We start from the raw sequence: 19677 nt of genomic DNA, 5'->3' as shown, positions 1-19677 counted from the left end.
TGCTTAAGGCTTTGGTGACAGGCTAACCCTGGTCTCCCTTAAATTGCCTTGAATTTACCTTGTTCCTCTTAAAGCCTAATATCTGGCCCCAGGGTTCTTTGGCAGCTGTCTCTAGCACATACGCAGATCTCCACCTCCATCTAAGAGTATGCTGGGGTGGGTCTGCTCTGCTTTCCCCATTTTCCTACCCAGTGGCTCTTTTTTTCCTCCTGGGATAGGCTGTTTTTCTTCTCCTTTCCAACATTTCAGACTTTACCTGGTCTCCATGGGCTAAGGAAACAGTGAAGTGGGATAGCTTGTTATGTTGCAATCATCTCGTGCACTGGGGTCCAGCTGACGTTGGTTTAAATTCTGTACTAACTGTGATCTAGGTTACCTTGAGCAAACAAATTTATTTCCTCTGAATATCTGACTTTTGGAGTGCTTTTGAGGATTAGAGGCATTCAATATAAAATATCTCCCACCTCTACTCTCTCAGGTTATCAAAAAGAAGGATGTTTTTGTTCTCTAGAATGACTTAAAATACTTAAATGATGATTCTATCATGAAGAACAGAGTGTATGTCTCCAGAACCAGGAAGAGCTAAACTTTATTATTTGGGGAACCCAAACGTTAATGTTCATAAAAATCGTACATGCTGCATGTTAAAAATACAACTTCCTGGGCCCAGTCCCAGATCTTCTGAAACAGCATCTCTGATACAAGTGGTCTGTGTGCTATTACTTAGAGAAACATTGGCCCAAACTCTAAAGACTCACCTAGAGTCCTGCCAGTGTAGTCGAGAGTGACTGAAAACCAGAGAGCAGGAAACAAACCAAGCATCCAATCAAATCCAGAGCAACAGCAGAAGAGGAAAAGTAGAATCAATACACAAGTCTATGAACCTAGCATCTGATTATGGTAACAATGTGTGTGTTAGCAGGAGATGCAGTTGGGGTACACACAGTTACATGGAAAATAATCAGGGAGTGGGGTACCAAGCTCCAAGACATCTGGGTCAATGTGAGAAGAAAGAAACAGAAGGTGAGTCATTGTAAGGATTTATTAAAACAATCTCCTTTATATGAACCATAAATAGAATGAAAGCAAGATACCGGACCTGCTGAAAATGTTTCATCTTATCCCATCTTGACTTGTCTGGATAACAGTTCATCAGCCTGAATTAATAATAAAGTGAACTTTAAATTTAATTCTTATTATGACCAACCTGGAGGAATAGTTGACTAAAGGAATAAGACAGGAATCTGGACAGAAAGCTGGAATATCATCTTGACATGCGTGTCTGCAATGGTGCATTGAATACAAATGACTCTAAATTTGTTCTGTCCTCTTGGTTACTTGTGTTATTAACTTCATCAAGAACTGGAGATGTTAAAAAAAAGTGTAGGAATTTCTAAGGGATTAGTGGATGACAGATTTCAAAAAGATCTCGGAGGTTAAAATGACAAGTTAATCTGACGTGGGAAACCACATAAGAATAGGGTGGAGAAGAGGGGTTTAAAGATACCACACATTGAAATACTAGATGTATTAATGGCTTTCTTCAATCACTGTAGAGATGGTAACTCAGTTTCATAATAAAGTTAATCAGTCTTAGAAATCAGTAATAGAAGCTTATAGTATGTCAAACAAGAGAGGAATTGATTCTGTTATACTCCTGCTCTCTGAATGCTTCCAAAGTAATATATCTAATTCTGTTATTGTATATTAAAAGGGACATTGAAAAATCTATAAGAAAGCAGGTATCCTTTAATTTAGTTCATTCATTAATTTATTCAATCAGTTCCATAGTTGCCTTTTAAGTTAAGATTTGTTTTTATCCCAATCTTTATTGTTGGGGTAACACATTCAGCAAATGAGCATTTATGACAGTTGTCATCCAAAAGTGTCAGTCTTAACAAACTCAGCCTCCCAGCTGTTAATGTTTTTCTTTCTTATAAAAAAGACTAGTGGCCCAGGGCACGAATCCATACACATTGAAAGGAAATTAATTAGAAGAAATATTTTAATATCGCTATTCGCCCTTTCTCCATAATAGAAGTGTCAACCAAATTCACAATCGACAATGACAGATTGAAACACACGCGTGCCGTTGGCGCCAGCGAGAGCTTTCTATGTATGGCGCATGCGCAAGTCAATTTGGGCTTTTATATATATAGATCATAGTCAGCCGTGGGCAAACTACGGCCCGCGGGCCGGATCCGGCCGTTCGGCCAGCCGGCCCGCGGAGCCGAAAGAGCGGAGGGTTCTCTTGCTCTCCCCTCCGCTCCTTTACTTTGAATTTATATTAGTTCACACAAACACTCCATCCATGCTTTTGTTCCGGCCCTCCAGTCCAGTTTAAGAACCCATTGTGGCCCTCGAGTCAAAAAGTTTGCCCACCCCTGTCATAGATGCTTCCATTCTTCCCAAGCATGGAAAAAAAAAAGTATTTCTATAAGGTGAAGTAAAGGTTCATGATCTCCTGGACTGAAGACCAAGTCATGATCGCGAGAAGAGGAGCGTTCTTAGGATTCCCTGGGTTTTCCAGGGGAGTTCTATGCGTCACAAGAGGCAGAGACTCTCTGTAGGTGGTCCTCTTGATCATCAAGATTTCATAATTCTGGAAGTTCTAATTCTCTAGACCAAGCTAAGAAATGATATCTAAACCTCAGGTATTTGCCAAGTGAGACAGATGTTTCCACACACAAACAATAATATGGCTCAAGCATTTATTTCATCTGCACTTAATTATATCCTGGGGAAAATCAGCATGATGAAGCACTCAGAAGTATTATGTGATAAATAAAAGCATGGGCTTTGAATCGGGTTCATATATTTCCAAGTGATAGCTGTAGAACAGTGAGTTTAGATGTTAACTGCTTAAAAGTTCAGTTTCCTCATCTGTGAAACGGGGAGGAAAATGATAATGCCACAATCAGGGTGGTTATTGTGAGGATTAAATGAAAGACTGTGCGTGAAAAGCTTAGGCTGGTGCTTGGTTCCTCCTCATCATCTGTAGAAAAGTAGCTTAACCCCGTTTGAGCCAAACATAACATTTGGTGGCTGGCCCTTCTCATTGCACCAACATTTTAACAAATATATCTAAAGTCCTTCACTGTTGGCCAGGAACCGTCTGGGGTCTGTATGAGTTGTCTGCTGAAAACATTAATGGAGCTTCCCTTAATTTAATTTTATTATTTTAAAGTATTTGCTTGGCTAACATTTCCTAACACCCACTTAGGAAAGGTTTCTCTGTAGTTTCTGTGTTTTACTTACTAGCTCACTTGTGGCCTAAAGGAGACTTGGGAATATTGTAGTGGGAACATTTTTTTTTTCTTCTTTCTTAATGGGTAACTTCAGTTCAGGACTCTACTATACTATTTTCTTGGTATAGATGAATTTATTACTCTGTCATAATTTTGGTGGTTAAGGAGGATTAACTCAGCCATATTACTTTTACATCAGTTACGTATTAATTCAAATTTAATCAAGATTTGAAAAAGTCAATCCATGCCTTTAAGTGGTTGAAGTAATAGGCAAAATCTAGCCTACGATGTGTCCAGAAGAAAGAACTGTGGTTTTGGCATGATGTGGCTTTGGAGGAAGGAAAATAGTGGAAAAAAACGAACAAGTTGCAGGGAATTCGACCTCCTGCTTGGAATATGCAGACATTTTCTCATTTTTCGCATAACATATTGTTACCTTACTAATACTTCTGTCTAGAAAAGTGTTCACTTAAATTCAAATTGCAAGACTGTCTCTTTAAATGCTAGAAGGGAATAATTGAAATTACATTTGTTAAGAAGACCATTTTTTTCCATTGAATGGGCTTGGCCCTCTTTTTGGAAATTATTTGACTTTAGATATGTGTTTATTTCTATAATCTCAAATCTATTCTATTGCTTAAATGTCTGTAATTATGTCTGTACCACACTGTCTCTTTTATTCATTTCCCCCCAGCTTTATTGAGGCATAATTGACAAATAAAATTTTACATATTTAAAGTGTGATGATTTTATATATGTATACTTTGTAAAATGATGACTACAGTCAGATTAATTAACACATCTTTCACCTTATGTAGTTATGTGTGTGTGTTGATAACACTTAAGATCTACTCTCTCCCGGTATTATTACCATGCTATACTTTAGAACCCCAGAGTTTATTCATCTTATAAATGAAGGCTTGTACCTTTTGACCAGCATCTCCCGATTTCCCACATCCCCCAGCTCCTGGTAACCACCATTCTACTCTCTGTTTCCATGAGTTTAACTTTTCCACATGTAAGTGACATCATAGAGTATTTGTCTTTCTCTGTCTGGCTTAGTTCACTTAACATCACGTCCTCTAGGTTCATCCATGTTATTTCAAGTGGCAGGGTCTCCTTCTTTCTCATAGCTGAATAATATTCTCCTGTGTGTGTGCGTGACCTCTTTTATCCATTCATCTGTTGATGGACACTTAGGGTATTTCTATATCGTGGCTTTTGTGAATAATGCTGAAATGAACATGGGAGTGCAGATATCTATTTGAGAAACTGGTTTTATTTTATTAATCATTAAGCACTGGTCTTTTATTCCTTCTTATATATACCCAGAAGTGTGATTGCTGGATCATATGGTAGTGATTTTAATTTTTTGAGGAACCTCCATACAGTTTTTCATCGTTGCTGTACCGATTTACATCACAGCAGCAGTGCACAGGGGTTCTCTTCTCTCCACGTCCTCGCCAGTTTCTATGAGTGAGTTGCGTGTCTGGGCTTCTTGCAGAGCCACCCAGCCTGGAGGACGCGGGGAAGATGCGGAATGAGAGCGTGGTGGTGAACAACCCTGTGCAGCTGGAGTGTAAGGCCGCAGGGAATCCCTTGCCTGGTATGTTTACTTGTGGACTCTATGACTGATTAACCTTTTAAGATTTCTGGGAATAGTTCAATCTGTTCACGAGCATAATATAGGAATTACGAATAAACAAAGGTTATAGATACATTTCAAGGTAGATAGTATTTTCAAATTTTCGTTACTTTAAATGAATAATTAATAGTCTTATTGTCCTGCCTATGTCCACAAAACACATGCTGATATTTCAGTATACATTTATTTTGAAAAATATATGTTTATCTAGTTCATATTGGTTATCTTTTTGTAAATATATATTTTCTTATTGATTTCAGAGAGGAAGGGAGAGGGGGAGAGAGATAGAAACATCAATGATGAGAGAGAATCATTGATTGGCTGCCTCCTGTATGCCCCACAATGGGATCAAACCTATAACCCGGGCATGTGCCCTTGATCAGAATCGAACCTGGGACCCTTCAGTCCACAGGCTGACACTCTATCCATTGAGCCAAACCGACTAGGGCCATATTGGTTATCTTTACACATCAATCATTTGATGAGACTATTACTGTGTTTATTCTCATCACTAGTAAGTTATTCCTAGGAGTCAGTAATAATATACATTTTTTAGGCTAATAGTAGATATATGTTTGGTTTTGATTAGATGTGATGAGAGGAATATGTACAACAAAAATAAATAGAACCAGTTAAAAATTTGCTCCCAAACAATATTGATGCATAGAGACAAAATAAAAATTTTTTTATAAATTCACTGTCAGGATTCTTATGCTGACTTGGCTATTTATGTTCTTCTTAAGGTTACTTTCTCTAAAGCGAAATTTAAACAGATTAAATGAAATAATAAGCACAAGAATAAAGCAGTTGTTACTGTTTGAGTTAAGCTCTAATTTAGTGCAGGTATTGAGCTTTTCAGAGAAACAAATTAAACAGGTGGGCCTCTCCCCTCTTGCCCTTGCAGTTATTACATGGTACAAAGATAATCGTCCACTCTCAGGTTCCACCAGTGTGGCTTTCTTGAACAGAGGGCAGATCATTGAGATTGAAAGCGCCCAGATCGCGGATGCTGGCATATATAAATGTGTGGCCATCAACTCAGCTGGAGCCACAGAATTATATTACAGTCTTCAAGTCCATGGTGAGCGCTGCTTCTCCTGCATTCACCCTGGGGTAAAGAAACATTCGAAATGACGAAGTCCTTCTATAAAATTCTAGTGTAAATATTTAACAGAGTGTGTTAGTATCCCCTTTATAGAAGAGTATGGTGTTCTAAAATTGATAAACGTTTTTATTTCCTGATTCCTATTAAAATGCTTTATTTTCACATGCTGTATTGAACTTAAGTTTGCTTTAGATGAATTGTTGAAATAGGCATCAACCCTCTTATCAGTAATGATAATAGCCCTGTTTGTAAATACAGTACTGCCTATCAGAATCATATTTTTAAACAAATGTTTCCAACTTATTATCTCTAATAATACTTGTAAGAGAGTTGGTAGTTAACATACTAGAGTGGATACAGTGGAGGGACATCAACACACACACACACACACACACACACACACACACACACACATACATGCATATAACCATGCGCACACACACACAAGAGCCAGAAATCAAGAAATAAAAATCCACTCTGGTATCAAAAACTAGATTTCCTACACAAAGTAACAAAACCTCATTTTCCTCATCTCTAAGGTGGCAAGACTGATCATTGCCCTACTTACCTCACAGGAAAAATGTGATTAGAATCCCAAATAAGAAAAGTGAAAGAACTCTCTGCACACACCCCCGCTCCCCCCCACACACACAATATATATCAATATATATACATACCGAAACCCACAATGTGAAAACACTACTGTGGACATTACATATAATATTCATTACTTTGAGGTGAAATCTTCTGTGATGTGAACATAGTTTATTTACTTGCTTGTTTCTTTTCAGTGCCCCCATCCATTTCTGGCAGCAGTAACGTGGTGGCAGTGGTGGTTAATAACCTGGTGAGGTTAGAATGTGAAGCCAGAGGCATCCCTGCCCCAAGTCTGACCTGGTTGAAAGATGGGAGCCCTGTCTCTGGTTTCGCTAATGGGATACAGGTACTCGCTGTCATTCCTTTGGTGAAATCTACCTAATTATTCAATACAGGAAGTACAAGCAGATAAAACTGTTAAAGAGATTTGGAGAACAAGGATTCACAAACATTATCCAAAACTGTACACATATACATTCATAACTACTATGGACACACAATTGGGATTTCTAAACAATTCATTAAAAGCTCAGTATATTTAAGAGTTACCTTATAGAATATGTAGTGCTTTCTTTTAGATACTTTCTACCTCCCACCTCCATTCCCTGCCATCTCCACATGAACTACCTTCCACAAAGAAATGTTCATCAACACCAATAAACAGGAATTTCCTTGTAGAATTTATATTTAAATGTATGAAAATCATAATGGCTCAGAAAACCATATTGAGTATATTTACTTCTACAAAATTACCAAATAAAAACATAAGACTTCATAAAGGCAACTTTGTAAGAAATGAAATTAGAGTCTGGGGAAAAAAAAACACTTGTTTTACATGGATTCAAAATTAAAAATACTGGAACACATATATCTCTTTTAAAATGTACTTTAATATTATTTTGTTTATCAGAGAACGTAGTTCTCTCACCATTCTACTTTTTTAGCTTTTCTTGAAATTCCAAAGCTTGCAGAATTTGGGATCTTAAGAGATGTAGAGTTAAGGTCAGTATATTGGAGGTGCAACTAGATCAATGGGCTAAAGGGGCCATGAATGTGACAAATTATTTCTTTGACTGCTACTTTGCTGTTAATTTTAACTTCTCACTTGTTCTCCCAAATTAAAATTAGGAGGAGGTTAGCTCCTCTTTTCCTTCCCCTGCCCCTTTTTCTCCCCCGGTGGCCTTCTCTTTCTCTGTAGTAAGTGTGGGTGAAATTGGACCTTCACTTGATCCTATAGAGACAGACTTGTTTTCAGTGGTTATTACCACATTGGGTCCTGGCCTTTCAGTCTTCCTCCACAGAGAGGATGGTTGCACACTTTAACATAGCCAAGAGGAAATCTTTCTAGAGACAAATGTCTATTGATTAATCTCAGAATTTATAAGAGAAAAAGCCTGTGTACATTACTCTTCTCAGGGGGCATGTTGGTTATTTAGCTTTCTTATCTCTGATAGGTTCTGTCTGGGGGACGCATCCTGGCTTTGACCAGTGCCCAAATCAGTGATACGGGGAGATACACCTGCGTGGCCGTGAATGCTGCTGGGGAGAAACAAAGGGACATAGACCTCAGAGTATATGGTGAGACATTTTAACAATGGTTTCTGCTCTGATATGGCTGTGTTTAATCCTGAGATCAATGAGGAAAGGAAAGGGAAGTTTTGACAATAAAGACCTATGAGCAATAGAAATTATAAGATTAATTCAAGTCAAATGCTCCCTTTCTACCTTATATTTATCTTTAACTAATTATCCCTTTTTAAAGGCCTGAGAAATAATGCGTACATCAATCATGTAGGGTGTGGGTTTTATGGAGGACCCCAGGGAGCATGACTACCGAGAGCAGCTTTATAATTTGAAAGATACAGTGTCCTCACTAAAGCAAGCATCTGTTCAAGAAGCTCCTTCGATCCATTCTCCTCAAAGCCTTGACTTTACTACTTCTTAATTATATTTACAATCAGCATATACTTGCAATCAGCACTTGGTAGTCAATACTATGTCTATGAATTAAAGGCTATTTGAGATGCAAAAGTAAAACTAAGCATAAACTTAGACAAGATTTAAGTTTTGGGTGTGTTTTCCCCCCCCCTCTCTGTGCATCTGTTATAAGGTACAAAAGGGAATGTCTGAAGCTAACAGCCCCAGAACAAAGTTTGGTCCCCATTGGCCTCCATTCATAGATTACTCTGGTCATTCCACATTTTAGTATACCTTTGCATTTAGAACTTTGTCAGGCTTTTTTTCAGGGCCTTATTTCATTATATTTCTTGGTTCGTGGGAAAATGAATTTGTTTCTTCTGTGGCCCCTCAAAGAATATCTGTTTAATGCAGGCCTTCTTTTCTAAATCCCACCTCACTTCCAAATAATCCACTCCTATCTTCTTACCTAATAAAAGAGAAACATGCAAATAAACCATCACTCTGCTACGCCCACAGCCAATCAGAGTGAGTATGCAAATTAACCCAACAAAGATGGAGGTTAATTTGCATATGCAGGTGTGGAGTGGAGCGGAGTGAAGCCTGCTATGAGGGGAACGGAGGCAGCGGAGGGAGCTACTGTAGTGGTGCTTCAGACAGAAGCGAGGACTTGCGGCTCCAGGCGTCCAGGGAGCAAGAAGGTGCCGGCTCCCAGGCGGCTGGGAGTGAAGCCAGGGGAAGGAAGGCCTATTCTTGCAGGAATATCGTGCAACGGGCCTCTAGTTCAAATATATTACTTATTTTTCAAATAAGTAATGGGTCTGTGTCAAACCTCCAGCTTTGCTGGTGCTCTCTGTCTGAGGGAGCAGAGGGGTCTGAAGTACTCATCCCTACAGACTCCAACTCCTTGCCTTCAAGGGTCTCTTGTGCTTTATGGAGAACGGGAATGTGCCAACCTCAAATATCCTTAGAGAATGGTTCATCAATCAGTCAAAGCATGTGGCACAATAGCTCCTTCAGTCATCAGCAAGCAGGCGAGGGGGGGCAGTAGTATTTACTGGCTGTTAGTGAGCAATGAAAATTGGGATTGACTCCTTCCACTTCTACATTGGTTAGTGTCAAAGTGGACCTGGGGGGTGATGGGTAGTTGATGTTTTCCAGGACTTACAAAGATGTGCATCACTATTCTTTGTCATTGGCTAAGAAACTTCCATACCACCCTTTTAGTCTGAAAACCCAGATCTTTCCTTTGTTGTAAGATTCAAATTTCCAGCTAAAATGGGCATATATTTGAGAATGCGTATATGTATTTAGCATTTGAAATATATATGCATGGCAAACTACTGTAAAAATTAAAACGGGTTTTCAATCTGAAATTAGTTTCCAGTCGGTGTTCTTCTATTAGTATTATTTCCATACATTATGTTCCTATCTTTGTAATAGTAAGCTTGGCAATCTTTTGTCTAATTAGAGCCTAAAGAATGTGTATCCCCAAAGGTAAATTCCTTTCAGACATACATTGTAGAGTGTGGGGTTGGTAGGAGTAGACAGTGAATAAAATACCTTTCTCTACAGTTACAAGAGTAGGTCATTAAAATTTTTTCTCCTGTTATAAATTCACAGTATGTCCTACCATATTCTGACAACAGAATTGAGTTTTTAAATGAACTGGATTTCTGTAGTATCTTTTCTTTAAACTTAAGCTCAGAGAACTTGGTTAGAGATCACCCATTCCCCAGCACCAGCACCTCAACAAGTATAACCCTATGGCAATTCTAATTTGGGTAATTAAATTTAACTACTATAATGCGTAGGATGAGAAACAGACATAACACACCCCTTCCTAAGCAACATAACCACAAAGCAAATTAGGAATAACATCTAAGAAAGCTGAGAATCTGAAGGGTAGAAGCTTTTCTCTTCTCAGACTAAACAAAAAGTTGAAAATGAAAGACAGGACAGAAGAAATAGATGTGTTTCAGTAATATATATCCTTGGCTGTAATTAGATTTGCTTTATGTGCCTTAAGAAACAAATACTCTGTTTTTTTTTGTTTTCATTTTTCCTCTCAATTTTAAAAATCTGGTATCCTTTTGAACTTGATTTAACTCACTTAGCTGTAAAGAAAAGTAACTGAAAGAAAAATATTTGAAAGTAAATTAGCATTCTGCTTTCTTGAATTATTTCTGACTTTTACTCCTACACGGAGCTATCAAGAATTCATGCTTTAAAAAAAAAAAATTCATTCGCTTTTGTTGCCCTGGCCCGTTTGCTCAGTGTTGAGCCTTAGCCTGTGGACCAAAAAGGGTCCTGGGTTTGATTCCTGGTCAACAGCACGTATCTCCATTGTGCTCCGTTGATCCCAGGTCCCGGTCAGAAGCATCTGTGGGAGACAACCAATCATTGTGTCTCTCTCTCACATTGATGTTTCTCTCTCTCTCTCTCTCTCTCTCTCTCTCTCTCTCTCTCTCTTTCTCTTTCTCTCTCTCTCCCCCCTCTCTCTCTTTCTCTCCGTCTGCCTCTCTCTCTACCTCTCTCTCTCTCCCCTCCTTCTTCTCATTCTCCTCCTCCCTCCCTCCCCTTCACTCTCTAAAAAAGAAATCAGTGGAAAATATATTCTTGGGTGAGGATTTAAAAAAAAAAGAATTCATGCTCTTTTGTAAATTCTACAAATAATCTAAGATAAATATAATTTCATACAGTTATGGCACTTTTTATCCACTGAGATCAGACTGCCTGAAATTATTTCCAAGCTTTGAAATCAACTCTTCTAATTTAGTGCTTTCTGTGCTGAGAATCGTGAGTGTATCTGTTTTCATGATACTTTAGGAAATGGCACTAATGGGGCTGATTTTGCCAATATTATAGTAGTTTTCATCTGAAACCGGACCAGCTGTGTATCTTTTATCTGTGTCCCATGCTGAAAACAATCCCACTGTTATCCATTCCCCATCAATGACTTGAAGCTCGTCGAGAGCCAGATGTCTGTGTGCGCCATTAATTCAGCAGAAGGGGCATCATCCTACACAAATGCTCCACTGGTCTGTACCGGGCATTGCACATGGCATGTCTTCCTTCGGCATCACTTCCTTAGGCTTTGGCACCTGCCCTGCATCCAGAAACAGCACAAGAAACTGCTCTTAGTCCGTTTCATACGCCTTTCCCTCTGCGGTAGGCAGGGTAGCCGAGAAACCTCCTGGCTATAAAAACACCGTTACAGTGCCGAAACCGGTTTGGCTCAGTGGATAGAGCGTCGGCCTACGGACTGAAAGGTCCCGGGTTCGATTCCGGTCAAGGGCATGTACCTGGGTTGCGGGCACATCCTCAGTGGGAGGTGTGCAGGAGGCAGCTGATCGATGTTTCTCTCTCATCGATGTTTCTAGCTCTCTATCCCTCTCCCTTCCTCTCTGTGAAATATCAATAAAATATATTTAAAAAAAACAAACAAAAAAAAAACACCGTTACAGTGAAAGTTGATCCCATTCGTTGCCATTTTGCCACATGCTGCAGTGTGAAGCCCGAAACAATGGCTAGTGGACTATGACATTCTTCAGCACAAAGATTTTCTTGCTGCCGAAGCATTTGGAAAGTTTTTTTTAAGAGTCATTTCATTGAAACTTATCTTTTCCTGTAACACAAAAAAAAACCACGAGAAATCTGACAAATTTCCCGTCATCCTAAATGGTTATGGGATTTCATGAGAAACGGCCGAGGAAATTCTCCTCTGTGAATGTTGAAGTGTCCTTTTTATAGCAACAGGCTTGATTTCATCATTTGCTTGTGTATTTGAATTATTATAAATACAGGCCTGAAGGAGTCCTTGGAGAGGTTATGGAGCCCACCCTCCCATTCTTGGCAGCGCTGTACCTAAGCCATCTAAGACAAATGACTGTTTACTTTATTTTTTAATACATCCAAAGGAAGGAGATTCCTTAAACTTCTCCAGGAACACATTTCAGCATCTGACAAGCCTTCGAGCCAGGGAATTTAAATCTTAATCTCATTAACATTTCACATCATTTCCTCTTTTCATGTAATGGTGAGTGTGCTGTGCAGCTGGTCACTGATTTAGTTTGTTCTTTATTGTGCCGTTCATCCCACATGGTTTTTATTCCATAGAAAGTTGACAAGGTACCATGGAAAACCACAGAGTGCTCCGAACTGCAAGCCCCAAGACTCCTGGCACTGCCACCAATTCGTGAGGTTATTTCAGATAAGCTGTTATCTGTCACCCACTTCGTTTTGCACAGGGTGACTCAGGAGGCCTAGAGTATCTCTTTCACCTTTATACCTCTGTGTTTTTATTTTGCCTCTGTTACAATGAAATTTATTTTCTTTTCAAAAAAAACCCACCATAAATAAATATCAAAAATGCATTTGCTGTAATCCGTTATTTCCAAAATATTTCATGAATGATTTATTCCTTTGAAAATCTTAAATAGTAATATGGAGTTCAAGAAGTTCTTAAATGGGCACTTGGTGAATTCCTATTCTAAAACTTCTTTTTTAAAGAGAAAAGATGGTGAAAACTATTTTTGTTCAACAGCAGCACGTTCATCGGTGATTTTTTAACACTTTTGATTCTAAACTAAATGATGCAAAGAGGGTATGTTAGAATGATCGTGATCCTACATCTTAAAAGAACCAGTAGAGTTATCCAGTGTATATATCCTGATGATTAATAATGACAAGCAGTGGGCTGGCCTGCTGGATCCTGAGGGAAACCCCATCTTTCACTTAGTTCCGCCAAATATCATGGGAGAAGAACAGAACGTCTCTGTCCTCATCGGCCAAGCAGTGGAGCTGCTATGTCAAAGCGATGCTATCCCTGCGCCCATTCTGACTTGGTTAAAAGACGGCCGCCCCTTGCTGAAGAAGCCAGGCCTCAGAATCTCTGAAAATGGAAGTGTGTTAAAGGTAAGGCTGTCGATTCATTTATCTCTTCTTATATTGCTCATAAGCTCAAGGCTTCGGTATGACCCCTATTAAATTTGCCTGTCTTTACAAATGTTCTATCAATTTCATCGTATTATAAAAGTCTAGGAACCCTTTCATCAAGGGGGTTTGTAATATTTTTTAACATTTGGGGCTTAAGTTTTAAATATTTAATTCTCTATCCATATTTGTAGTCAGAAATCATCCAAAAATGTTTCTGGGAAACATTTGACGAATAAGAATAATTGCTAGGAGTGCCTCATCCGTAGTCATTCAGCCGATCAGCAAACACCCATTCTAGGAGCTCTGGGTAGGGATGCCAAAAAGTGTAAGCTGCATTTCCTGCCCTCGGCGTCTTGTAATTTCAACTAAATTTAGGAAAATTTTTCCGACCGTTCAGTCAAAAATGCAATGAGTGCTGTAAGTCTAAGTTAATGACCAAGTGGATGCATTTTGAGAGGGTAGCACAAGGTAAAGCTGTGGTTTTCTAGACTCTTCTTGGAAGGTTATTTGCATTTTTTATGGGGCAAAAGCCCTGATTAAGAAAGCAAGTGAGCTACTGTGGCTGAAACAGAGAATTTAACAGAGCGAATATTCGGAAATAATTCTGACATGGTTGACTTGACTAAAATAAGAGCTAAGATTTAAAGCCAGCCTGAGGAATTAGGATTCAGGAATGTTTATAAAATCTTCACAAAATAATCCTATTGAGAAATTGAAAGAATGGCTGAGTGATCTGCCCACGGTTACTAAATGGCCGAAATGGGTTGTGAATACAGGAGCATAGCTTTGACATCCGTGCTGCCACCCACTCGACCTTCCAGCCTCTTGGTCAAGGAGGGTTACTACTGGCAAGTAAAGAGAGTCTTGAGAAATGGATGATGGGAATGTCAGCACATAGGAAGCAGAGAAGCTTACCCAGGAGAGCAGAACCATGAGACGAAGTGGGAGGGAGTGTGAAGGTATATGTTGGAGGGAAGAGGGTAGAGACCTTGCGAATTATGATCCTGAAATAATGGAACTATTGAGGAAAGAAAGGCCAGAATCACTGAGATTGGGAACTATGATGAGTCAATGAGCTATACAGAAAAAAAACAAAACAACAAAAAAAAAACCACAGCCCCGCTCAGAGGCACAGCCCAGAGTTCTAGAAGGCAGCTGGTAGAATGCGAAAACCTTAACTCTCACTGAATGATAGAAGGAAACAATTATATGGATACAAGCCCCCAGCACTGGTAGGGGAGAGTGATGTGTGATCAGAACTGTCAGCAGTTTTCACTGAGCATAGCAGTTTATTTCTTCAGAGCACAGATCCCAAGGGTTTGGGAAGCCGGGAGAGAGATGCTGGATGGTGAAGCAACCCTGACATTCATTGAATCCCCACTTTGGAGGTTGGGCAGGCACCCTAGAGTGTGCAGGTCCTACTGAGGGGCATCGAGAGAAGACCCCCCCCCCTGCCCCCGGAAATGAAAGCTTGTAGTGGATTCCCCCCGCTGTACTAAATACTTTCAAAGACAACTTTAACTCCAATGACTCAACTCTTTTGAATGATTTAGCAGTTGACTGTGAAGTTACTTGGCAATCAATGTCATACTGTTTGTTATAATCTCTTGTATTACCTTCTGGTATTAGTTATACTTCCTTATTAAATTTGTTTTTATGTTTGAATACTTTATTTTCTCAACCAGATTGCAAATTCAAGTCAGAAACCATATGTTACACTATACTTGTTTGTATTTTCTACCGGCAGTACCTGGTACAAGGTTCTAAGTAGCTGCTGAATATTCAGTGAATGCGTGATGAATGAGTATTGATGCATATTGCAGATAAATACATGGAAAATGTTTACTGATATTCAATTACCTACCAGGCGCCAACCTGAGTACTAGGAGATGAGACTAACTGAATATAACATTTGGCTTGAAGAAGTTTACAAGCCCTTATGGGAGACAAGATGTAATAAATCCATTAAAAGGGTATTATGTTACTGAACAATGTCCTAGATGTAGAAAGATTGTACACTTTAAAGCTTTAAATAACGAATTCAGAAATTGTGATTTTTTTGATATTTTATTTGAATTATATTTAAAAGGCCTTTCTAGACCTTCAATGACTAATATTAGTGAAATTAAAATAAGGTTTGATATAGACAAAAATTGTTGCATCTTGATAAGTGTTGGATGTGGATAATGGTATGACTGTAATACAAATTGTTAAATCTTGATTAAGTGTTGGATGTGGATAATGGTTGTATGACCATAATACAAATAAAAAATAAGAACTCACAAATAACAACAGAAAAGCCCCATTACTTATAAAATAGAAACTGGTTTTATAGCCCGGTTTTCTTTTCAGATTGAGGATGCTCAGGTTCAAGACACTGGACGTTACACTTGTGAGGCAACAAATGTTGCTGGGAAAACTGAGAAAAATTATAATGTCAATATTTGGGGTAAGTGTGATCAGTTGCTGAAAAGAAAATGATGTAGTGTGTGGTTTGACCTTTTATACTGTGTGTCAACTCTTAAAATGACATTCACATGGCTAAAATTGATCATAATACATAGGTGGACACGAATCAATATGTTTAGATGATGCTAACTTGTCCTGGGTATCAGCTCATATAATTAACTCAAGAGCAACTCTAGATTGACTCCTTGAACCTGAATGTATTAATCACTGTAACTTTGATGCCTAATGGTTCTCCTTTTCTGTCTGAGTCATACACGTTTTAGCTTCTACAACCAGGATCTTCTAATGATTGAGGGTTCTCTATGAATGAAGAGTGGGTTGGTCAATTGAAAATAACAGGCCTATTTCTTAGATCCAATTACTTGTCTCCATTCTTTACTGTGTATTGTATGCCTCTTGTTTTCCAATTCTTATTAAAGCTGGCTAGGTAAGAATAACTGGGTTAAGTTTATACTTGGTAAGTGACTTAGCATTTTGATGCAAGATATCTAAATATTTATAACCAATTCACTTCTTTGTATGCCACTCTCAATATTTTGATAATTGAGTTTCTGCTGGTGAAAATGGGAAGTCTGCTGTGGGTATGTAGTGGATGTCTTACAGTGGACTTTTAATGTGGTGTTGATATGTCAACCTCAAGTGCTAATTATTTTCTGTGTCATTTGAATGCAAACTTTTTTTAAAACATGTAAAATATTGGGGAGATTTTAAATTAAATGAGTGTGAAAATAGTATTTTGTATTTCTTTCTCTTTTTTTAACTTTTCAGTACCACCAAATATTTATGGCTCTGATGAACGTGCTCAACTTACAGTCATTGAAGGGAATCTCATCAGTCTGTTATGTGAGTCAAGTGGTATTCCACCCCCACATCTCATTTGGAAGAAGAAAGGTCAGTTTTCATCCTGTGACATTTATAAAATTAAATATAATATTAGATGAATTTACATTTTTTCTGACAAATATGTTAATTTATTAACAAACTTTCTGAGGGTTTGCATACTAAAATACTAGGCAGCATAATTAAATATTCAGTGTGCAGCCTAGCTGGTTTGGCTCAGTGAACAGAGTGCCAGCCTGCAGACTGAAGGGTCCCAGGTTCGATTCCAGTCAAGGGTGCATGCCTTGTTGTAGGCTTGATCCCCAGTAGAGGGCGTGCAGGAGGCGGCCAATCACTGATTCTCTCTCATCATTGATGTTTTTGTCTCTCTCTCACTCTCCCTTTCTCTCTGAAATCAATACAAATATATTTTTTAAAAATTCAGTGTGCAAGCCGAAACCGGTTTGGCTCAGTGGATAGAGCGTCGGCCTGCGGACTGAAGGGTCCCGGGTTCGATTCCGGTCAAGGGCATGTACCTTGGTTGCGGGCACATCCCCAGTGGGAGGTGTGCAGGAGGCAGCTGATCGATGTTTCTCCCTCATCGATGTTTCTAGCTCTCTATCCCTCTCCCTTCCTCTCTGTAAAATATCAATAAAATATATTTTAAAAAAAAATTCAGTGTGCAATGTGACACTTCTGCACTATCCAGCTAAAATATCTTCAGTTTTGAGACTAACTGCCCCCCAGGAAAAAAAAAAATTGCATTGTTCTTTAATGAAATGCACTTCAGGGTATCTGTAATGATCAAGAATCCACCATTCAAAGAACTACTATTTTTCTTTAAAATAGGATTAAAATTATTTTCTAAAGCAAACATTTTTGCTGTATTTGTGACAGTTTTGTAATGTGTATTAAGATTAAATTCCGCAGTTGGACAGATTTTCAATTTATTTCATCAACAAATATTTATTTGTGTCTGTAAAGTATTTGGCAGATCATCTAAATGTTTAGCTGATTTAAAAAATCATTTTTGTTTTCCTGCTTTAAGATTTTATTTGGTTTGTTTTTCTAAGAATGTTTTCTTTGAAATGCAATACTGGTTGAAATTTTACCAAAATTTTGCAGATTTTCTTGGTAAACATTTCCTCCTCCTCCTCCTCCTTCTCCTCTTCCGTTTTTTCCCCCTCCTTCTGTTCATCCCCCTCCTAATTCTCTTCCTTATCCTCCTCCTTCTTTTAGGTGTAGGATTACTTTACAGTGTCATCTGCCTTTTAGGTACTTGAACTGGAAGTAAAAACATAAGTATATATACTTGTCGGAAAATGTAAGCACAATACTTTGTATTGTTGCTTCATGTTCTGCCATTTGGTTTTCTTTGTAGGCTCCCTGGTGCTGGCTGACTCTACAGAGCGAGTCAGAACTTTATCTGGAGGCAGACAGTTACAGATTTCAATGGCTGAAAAATCTGATGCAGGGCTCTATACCTGTGTGGCATCAAATATTGCTGGAACTACACAGAAAGACTACAATCTGCAAGTTTATAGTAAGTGATTAATTAGATACACACACACACACACACACACACACATTTAAAAACAATGGAGAATTCCAGATCTCAGTATATCATGCCACCTCTGTTAGTCTTAGATCTTTCTTTTAGCAGTTAATCTTCTGACATCAAAATGAATTTAAAATCAACAAACAATAAGAGTTGATAAAGGTATGGAAAAAGGAGAACCCTCATTTACTTCTGGTGGGAATGTAGATTGATGCAGCCACTGTGGAAAACCGTAGGGATGTTGCTCAAAAAATTAAAAACGGAACTGCCTCCTGACTCAACAATTCAACTCAGCATATATATTCAAATAAACCCAAAACACTAATTCAAAAGAATATATGCACCCCTGTGTTCATTGCAATGTTATTTGCAATAGCCAAGATGTGGAAGAAACCCAGGTACCCATCAATAGACTAGCAGACAAAGAAGATGTGGTACATGTATACAGTGGAACATTAGTTGGCCATAAAAAAAGAATAAAATCTTACCATTTGCAACACCATGGATGGATCTAGAGGATATTATGCTAAGTGAAATAAGTCAGATAAAGAAGGACAAATAGATATTATTTCACTTATATGTGGACTCTAAAGAGCAAAATAAACAAACAAAATAGAAACAGACTCATAGATACAGAGAACAGACAGAGGTACTGGAGGAGAGAGGGGCTGGGTGAAAAAGGTGAAAGGATTAAGAACTACAAATTGGTGGTCAGAAAATAGCCCCAGGGATGTAAAAAGTACAGCATAGGGAATATAGACAATAATATTGTAATAATTATGTATGGAGCCAGGTGGATACTTGAAATATTGGGGGGAACATTTTGGAAAGTATATGATTGTCTGTACTCTGGAAATACAAAATAGTATTGAATGGTAACTGTAATTGAAAAATAAAATAAAACAATAAAGGCAGATTAGAGTTTGCCAGGGCTTTTGCGGGGAGAGGGAATGAATAAGAAGAGTTCAGATTTTTAGGGCAGTGAAATATCCTGAATAATGTTATAATGGTGGATATACACTGAGTGGCCAGATTATTATGATCTCTGAATGCATAATAATTTGGCCACTCATTGTATGTTTGTGTGTGTGTGTGTGAGTGTGTGTGTGTGTGTGTGTATGTATATATATATATATATATATATATATATATATGTATATATATATATATAGATAGATAGATAGATAGATAGATAGATATATAAGGCCCGGTGCATGAATTCGTGCATGGATGGGGTCCGGCCAGCCTGCCTGCTGGTCAAACTCCTGGTCGAGGGGACAATTTGCATATTAGCCTTTTATTATATAGGATATACACTGAGGGGCCAGATTATTATGCGTTCAAAGATCATAATAATCTGGCCACTCAGTGTATGTCATTA

The 19677-nt window shown here is 38.4% G+C and overlaps 1 protein-coding gene across 1 annotated transcript in view; it reads left to right on the top strand.

Moving 5' to 3' along the window:
• HMCN1 (hemicentin 1) overlaps positions 1-19677 on the top strand; it is a gene marked incomplete at its 5' end in the record, with an annotated part of 394143 nt that overhangs the window by 253393 nt on the left and 121073 nt on the right. Inside the window, 8 exons of the mRNA XM_080648250.1 lie at positions 4753-4854; positions 5798-5974; positions 6790-6941; positions 8050-8173; positions 13254-13429; positions 15803-15899; positions 16688-16810; positions 18120-18281. Coding sequence (XP_080504376.1) covers positions 4753-4854; positions 5798-5974; positions 6790-6941; positions 8050-8173; positions 13254-13429; positions 15803-15899; positions 16688-16810; positions 18120-18281 — 1113 coding nt within the window. The remainder of the gene's footprint in view (positions 1-4752; positions 4855-5797; positions 5975-6789; positions 6942-8049; positions 8174-13253; positions 13430-15802; positions 15900-16687; positions 16811-18119; positions 18282-19677) is intronic.

This window comes from Plecotus auritus (genome assembly GCF_963455305.1).
Source record: "Plecotus auritus genome assembly, chromosome: 12".
NCBI classification, from domain to species: Eukaryota; Metazoa; Chordata; class Mammalia; order Chiroptera; family Vespertilionidae; genus Plecotus; species Plecotus auritus.
This window is presented reverse-complemented; position numbering and strand designations above follow the sequence as displayed.